This window comes from Leptopilina heterotoma, unplaced genomic scaffold (assembly GCF_015476425.1).
Source record: "Leptopilina heterotoma isolate Lh14 unplaced genomic scaffold, ASM1547642v1 Lhet_135, whole genome shotgun sequence".
Taxonomy (NCBI): domain Eukaryota; kingdom Metazoa; phylum Arthropoda; class Insecta; order Hymenoptera; family Figitidae; genus Leptopilina; species Leptopilina heterotoma.
In genome coordinates, this window is record NW_025110854.1 from 2466985 (window position 1) to 2475086 (window position 8102).

General features: G+C 22.8%; 1 protein-coding gene across 1 annotated transcript; it reads left to right on the forward strand.

The window, feature by feature from the left end:
• Positions 1-53: 53 nt before the first annotated feature.
• On the forward strand, positions 54-7972 carry LOC122497660 (cell division control protein 6 homolog). Its single transcript, XM_043604906.1, has 4 exons — positions 54-541; positions 2342-3238; positions 6769-6974; positions 7379-7972. The coding sequence occupies exons 1-4, from the start codon at positions 259-261 to the stop codon at positions 7610-7612; spliced, it is 1620 nt and encodes a 539-aa protein (XP_043460841.1). The 5' UTR covers positions 54-258; the 3' UTR covers positions 7613-7972.
• Positions 7973-8102: the final 130 nt, after the last annotated feature.

The window sequence follows — 8102 nt, forward strand, 5'->3', positions numbered from 1 at the left end:
GTGGTATTAAGGGCCCAATTTCATTTTCCTCTGTTTACCCGCGTTTAAAGGGACTTGACATGACATGTTGGCGCGCAACAGTTGTCGACAGTTGTTGATTACACATTAAGATCGTTATTGCGATACATTATTTAGAAAATCTTAGTATTTTTACTTAATTACATTGTGTATTTCATCACTTTTACTAATACCATTTGTGCCTATAATCTCAAAAGTGTTTAGCTTTAATAAAATACGTTATATCATTTATGATACAAGATGAGTATCCAAACTACAATTCCTTTTCCAGTAAAGAAAAAGTGTTCCTTTTATTCTAAAAAAGAAATTAATTTGATACAAGAAGACTTTGAAAATGCTGCACTCAGAAGTACACCAAACAATACTTATACACCGACGACGAAAAAACTCATGGAATTAAGTAGCAGTGATTCTGAATCAGACTCTGACGTTGAAAATTTCGATACAAAACGTAATGTAAAAGAAGCCAAAAAAATTACTAATGCTAGAACTCCAAAGTCTTCGAGAAAAACAAAAATTGATGGTAAGTTTCACTATTATTTTTTATTTATTTATGACGAAAAAGAAGAGAAATTCTTAGATAACTCCGAGTCTTCGACTCGAAGTCATCGATTTCTTCCTGTTTTATAATAATTAATAATAATTATTAATAAAAATAATTTATAATTATTAAAATCATCATCAATTCAATTATTATTTTTAAGAATTTTTATCTAAAATTCTTCTTTATACATATATCCATTATTTTTAATAATTTTCGAAAAAGTTGTTTGACAATCTTCAAATTCATTTCTTTACAATATTCAATTTTACGAAATTTCAATTATTCGTAAATTCTTTAATTAAAATAGAAATTAAAAATAATATTAAAAAAACTCAATTAAACTTTTTCAAAAAAATTAACTACAAAATTCAATTATTTTTTCAAATTCTCGCAATATTGCTTTTAATATTCAATTATTATTTAAAATTTTAACTGGAATTCATTTTTATGAAATGAAAATCAATTTTTATTAGAATCTACTAGAATTCAATTATTTTAATAAAAATAAAATGCAAATAAATAATTTATTGAATAATTGAACGTCTCTTAAAATTCAATTCTCATAAAAAATCGTTATCAACAAATTTTCGAAAATAATTGAATTCTATCAACGAATTTTAATAAAATTTTTAAGAATAATAACATTTTTCGACAAAATTCGATTAAAATTGTATTAAAAATAATTGAAATTCTCCATTGAATTTTATTATTTATGAAAATAATTGAATTCTTGCGAAGAATTTTATTCAAATTTTCAAAAATAATTAAATTCTTGTAAAAAATTAACAGGAATTCAATTATTTTAAAAAATTTTTAAATTCTTGGCATAAATTAAAAATAACAAAATTCTTAGCAAATCTTCAATTATTACTGTCAGAAATTTTAATAAAATTTTTGGCAAGAATTTAAATATTTTCGTAAAATAATAAAAATCTTTGCAGAAATTCAATTATTTTCAAAAGTTTTAATAAAATTCTTCGCAAGAATTCAATTTATTTTCAAATATATCAGAATTTTAGCAGAAATTCAAACACTTTAAAAAGTTTTGATAAAACTTTTTTTTGGTAGATATTCAATTATTTTTAAGACAATTTTCAAAAAAAATGTCGCAATAAAATTCAATTATTTTTAAAATTATAATGAAATTCTTCGATAGAATTCAATTATTATAATCTAAGATTTTAACTGAAATCTATTTTTAAATCAATGTTTATGAGAAAATTCTACCAGAATTCAATTATTTAAATACAAAAATAAATAATTTATCGAATAATTGAATGTTTTTTGGAATTCAGTTCCTGTTAAAAAATGTTATCAACAAATTTTTAAATAATTAAATTCTTTGGACGAATTTTAATAAAATTTTTAAGAATTTTTTCGAGGAATTCGATTAAAATTCTATTGAAAATAATTGAATTCCTAAAAGTATTTTATTATTTACGAAAATAATTGAATCCCGGTAAAAATTTTATTAATTATGAAAATAGTTAAATGATTGCGAAGAAATTTATAAAAACAAATTTGTTATTAATAAAATTCTTGTGAAATTTTTATTATTTTCTGAAAATAATTAAAAGTTTTTGTAGAATTTTATTAAATTTTTTTTTTTAAATAATTAAATTTTTTTGGTAAATTTTATGAAAATAGTAGATATTGAACAATATTTAATTTTTGTGAAGAATATTACTTTTGAAAATAATTGAAATTTTTCAATGGATTTTATTAAAATTTTTGTAATTTGGAGCCCTGAATTCTTGAATTTGTTTATTATAATTTTAGACACAGACGCATCGCCACCAAAGCAAAGTAAATATTCACCAACTACACCATCGACGCTCATGAGTAATCTTAAGTTAATTTCGTCTGCCAAGAAAGAAGGGAAATTATCACCAAAAAAATTGTTTACACCTAATAAATATTGTGATGCACGAAAAGCATTGCATAGTGACATTACTGAAAATTTACCCGGTAGAGAAGCAGAAATTGCTGAACTTGAAAATTTTATACAAACTCATTTAACGAAACAAACATCAGCATCATTGTACGTCTCTGGTCCTCCAGGAACTGGAAAAACAGCTTCTTTATCGCAAATTATGTCACAACCAAAATATAAATCTTCATTCAAAACTGTTTACATTAATTGTACAACGACAAAATCAGCAAGTGCAATTTATGGTAAAATAATCGAGGAACTTGACTTATCAGTGACAAAATCGACAAAAAATAGTAAAATTGTTATTGAAAAATATTTAAAAGGTAAACACAAAATGATATTGCTGATACTTGATGAAATTGATCAATTGGAAACGAAGAATCAATCGGTTCTTTATTCCATATTCGAGTGGCCCTCGAGGGCTGAATCAAAATTAATTTTAGTCGGCATTGCAAATTCGTTGGATTTAACTGACAGATTATTGCCGAGGTTAAATGCAAAATGTGAATTAAAGCCAAAATTAATGCATTTCGCATCGTATACAAAACAACAGATTGAAAATATCATTATCGAAAGACTTAAAGAAGCTAATGTTATGGATGTATTTGCGCCAAATGCGATTAAATTATTAGCTGGTAAAGTTGCTGCTGTTTCGGGTGATATTAGACGTGCCTTGGACATTAGTAGGCGTGTCATTGAATTAACAGAATCGAAAAAAATTCTCCAACCAACAAATGACAATGGTAATTATTATTTTTCTTGAATTTTCTTTAATTTTAATTTTTGCTCTAATTTATAATTTTTTTTTCTTTGAATTCGATTTTGCTTACATCAACACTAAAAGAGATTTAACCCAGATTTCGTAAGTAGAATGTTATGTTTTACTTTCAAATTAAATAATCAGCAAAATCACAATTTCATTTATAAAATAATAAAATTTAATTAGCAATACATACATAATAATAATTTGCTATTCCGTGAACAGAAAATGTCGTCTTTTGTTTTTCTATAGTAATTAATGTTTTGATAGAAATTTTGGTTAAGAGTATTCCCATATGTGTGATAACCACTTGATGCAAAGAAATTTTTTTACAAATAAAAGAAAAATGATCAAGACATGCCTCTATTCAACTGATGTTAAAAATGGTAAATACATGTAATTTTTTCAAGAATTCTCTATTATTTTGTTAATTCTTATAAATTTAATTAGTGAACTGAATTTTATTTGCCACTTTTGTTTGACAAAAATAAATTGATTAAAGACACTTAAATTTTGAAGTTTAAATATTTAGTATGTTTTTTAGATTAAAATAGTGTTTTTCAATTAAATCTTTAGAATTTTTATTTCTTTTGGTAAATTCAGTCTCCTATAAAATGATAATTCAATAAACTTCAAAAAAAATTCCGCATTTTTTACATTTTTTGATACTCTTGCCATTCCGGTTACGCAGAATCGGGTACTTTATTTATTTCAGAAAAAATAATACTTATAAATTCTATTAAACATTTCTTTCCTTCAATTATCAACATTTCAATGTATTCAATATATTTTTCGGATGAATACTAACAATTATTAGGGTAGGCGAACACTATTTTAAAAAAAAGTATTTTCTACACCTTTTTGTCTAAAAAGGCGATTTCTAATTAAATCTGTTTTCTGAAAAAAGTTTTTATAAAAAGTTATAATTTCTAACGTTTATTTTCCTAAAATTTCTAAAATTCCATAATTTTGATAAAAATTAGAAAATTGTTTAAAAATAAAGATTAAATTTTCTGTTTCTCAATTACAATTCTGTTTACAAAATTATAAGTTTCTTTTTGAAAATGAAGAAAAATTTTTATAAAATTACTATTTCTTATCACAATTTGTTAACAAAATTCTATTCTTCTTTGAAAAAAAATAATTTGCATCATTTTTACATTTGTCACTCCTACCCGACTGGTAGTATCCCTTCCAAGCCTCGCGTTCGTCCCCTTATTTTATGTAGCCCTTCAATTACGATTTTTAACTAGATTGTTTGGAAATTTTGTTAAGTAATTTGCATAATTTCTATTTTTTATTATAATTGTTTAACGAAATATCAAGTATTTTTTAAAGAATTAACAAATTTTCGTAAGTTTTATTTTTTAATCATATGTACTTATTGATCGTGATTACAAAAATAGAATATTGTTAGAAAAAAGAAAAATTTTGAAAATTACCTTTATTAGAAAAATAAATCTTTAGAAAATTAGCTTTATTAGAAGACAGAAAATTTCAAAACCACCTTTATTAGAAAAAAGTTTTTTTAGAAATTCACCTTTATTAGAAAAAAAAATTTTAGAAAATACGATTTAGAAAAACTGTACCCCAACCATTATTAGAAACATAAGAATGAAAATTAAAATATTTGAAGAAATTATAATTTAAATCTTTTGAGTTTGAATTTTATTACATTTATATGAGTTGAGTAGAGGCATGTTTTTTCACTTGGTAATTATATTTATTTTAATAACAGAAGCCATTAAAAAATCGCAAAAGGATCCAAGGCAAGAAAAGTAGTAATTTTGATTTTTCGAGGATTTTCTAAAAATCTCGGTATTTAAACTAAATTATAATTTCCACCCCTTGGAACCATTTTTTTTTTGTTTGCTAATTATTTATTTTAATGTTAGAAGTCATTAAAAAATTTTTCAAGAAGATCGAAGGCGGGGAAAGCAGTGATTTTGATTTATTTTATATTTTAGGATTTCTGAAAAATCCGTGACAAAAAATAAAAATCACTGCTTTCCCCGCCTTCGATCTTCTTGCAATTTTTTTAAATGGCTTCTGAGGCGTGGAAATGATAATATAGTTGAAATACCGAGATTTTTTAAAAAATCATAACTATTGTAAACATGCAAGAATATAAATTGAAATTATTAAATTTTTTCTGTGGAAAGCAGATAGGTAGATTGCTACCGTGATAATTCCTTAAATCATTCACGCGCGTAGGACTTTGCTAGTTATTAATTAACTACCAAATATTCAATTTGTTATTATTTATGTACCTTACGAAATTTTTAATTTTTAAACATCAACTAACTTGAATTTATTTTTTAATAATTTCAGATTCAAAATTTAAAAAATCAAGTTATTAACTGAATTAACTAATTAATTATTATTATTTATTATTTTTAGAAGTTGTAATAACATTTTTCAAAGGGATTCAATTATTCTACAAAATTTTGTTAAAATTCTTCACAAGTATTTAACTATTTTTAATTAAATTTCTGGAAAAAATTTAATTAATTTTTAAAAATATTAATAACATTTTTCGAAGCAATCAATTATTTTCAAAAATTGTAATAAAATTCTATTCAAGAATGGAATTATTTTAAATTGAAAATTAGAAAAGTGACAACAATTAATTATAACATTTTTTTAACAAAAACGTTATGTATTTGTAAAATTACACTGAGTTACAAGAAAATGTTGATATAATGTTTATTTAAAAATTCCTGTGTACATAAAAAGTAATTTTTAAATTTCTATTTATAGTACAAGGCATTAAAATAAAGTCAAATTTTTCTTATATAATTTAAGTAACATTAACCGCATTTTGCATTAACAAAAATTAGTTTTTCTACAACAAATTTATATTAATAACTATTTTTATGTTTTAGAATGTTAAATTAAATTTAAAAATTAAACTATGATTTGTAATTCAAAACAATTTTGTTTATTTAATTTTTGTTTTTTAATCTTTTAAACATTAAATTAGAAATTCATTCATTTTAAAATTTAAAATATTCAAAACGAAAAATTATCAAAAAAATTTGGAAACAAAAAAGCAAACAAAAACAACTAAAACTTTCATATTAAAAATTTTAAAAAATCACTTAAATTACGTACATAATTCATTATCTTTATAATTAATAAAATTTTTCTCAGAAGTTCAATTATTTTTAATACAATTTTAATAAAATTTCTCGAAAGGATTCAATTATTCTTAAAAATTGTAGTAAAATTTTTCAAAAGAATTCAATATTATTCTCAAAAGTTTTGATAAAATGTTTTTAAAAGAATTTTAATTATTTTTAGTACTTACAATTTTTATCAAATTTCTTAAAAAAATTCAGTTATTTTCAAAAATTCTGGGAGAAATTCAATTAGTTCCAAAAAATCTTAATAACATTTTTAAAACAATAATTAACAGACACGATTATTTAAAAAATTTGATAGAAATTCTTCGTATAATTAAATTATTTTCAAAATAATTATAAAACTATTATTATTGATTTTCTTTTATAGATGCAAACGCACTGAATGCATTGAAAGCAAATCCAATAGACAAAGCCGCTGACATGAAAGACGTACTCGACGTTTTGAATACAGTTTTCGGTGGTGCCCAAACAATGTCTCAGGATTATATTTTTCCCGTTCAACAGAAAATTGTCTTGTGCTCATTGCTTCTTATTCTGAATAAAAACTCGAATAAGGACGTCACTGTCGCCAGGGTATGTTAATTAATATTATATTTAATTTAAATTGTACAAAAATCGCTTTAAAATATTTTATACTATGAAAATTGCAATTTAATTGAAAAATATAATCAATTTTATTTTAAAAAAAAGGCTAAAGTCCGCAACATTTTTAAAAGCGAAAACGCAAAAATAATGTGACGATTTTTAAATTTTTATTCAAAATTCATGTTATGTTTACCATTTGTCCTTTAAGTGACAATTATTAAGTAATGATTTCTTAAAAACTTATGAATATGAAAATTAGAAATGATTTCAACTTGAATATGAATTCTTTCTTGATTTTTCGTTTTTAAAAACGTTGCGGACTTCAGCTTCATTCAATTTAAGAGTATAGAAAAATTATTCCCATATTTATTAAAAATTACCTTAATTTTCAGTTACACGAGGTCTACAAGAAAGTTTGCAAGAAACAAAAAATAAATGACGTTGATCTATCAGAATTTGTTGGATTGTGTTCTCTAATTGAAACACGAGGAATAATAAGAGTGGTTAAGAAAAAGCAATTACGTTTATCGAAAGTAAATTTAGAATGGATGCAGAAAGATGTTGAGGATGAATTAAAAGATAAAGCATTGTTGGCTGAAATTATAAATGATGTTTCCTGTTTATGAAGAGTGACATTTTAGCGTTTTTTGTAAATTTCGATTGTTATTTTAAACAAAAGGGTGTTTTTTTTTCTTCAACTAGATAGATTGAACTTACTACTACACAAGTATTGTTTTTTTACTAAACCACATTGAGTACTTGACTTGGATTAAGTATTCATTTCTTTGTAATTTAAAATACGGTTAATAGTTTCTACAATTATATATTTATATACCATCGACATCGGTATATTTTTAATGTGAGTTTTAGACTGATATTTGTTTAAGAACAGTGTAGTAAAAACATAAATATGATAATTAAATGCCTGTAAATTATTTATATTTTGCCGAATTATTGAAAGTTTCATAAAAATTTTTAAATATTAATACCTAATGATTGTTTTATTTTTCAATACCATATTTTCTCTAGAAATTTCAAGTTTTTCTATTATTTATTTATTAATTTTAATAGGACATATTTATAGGTACTTATTAACTACTGTAATTATCATTTTTC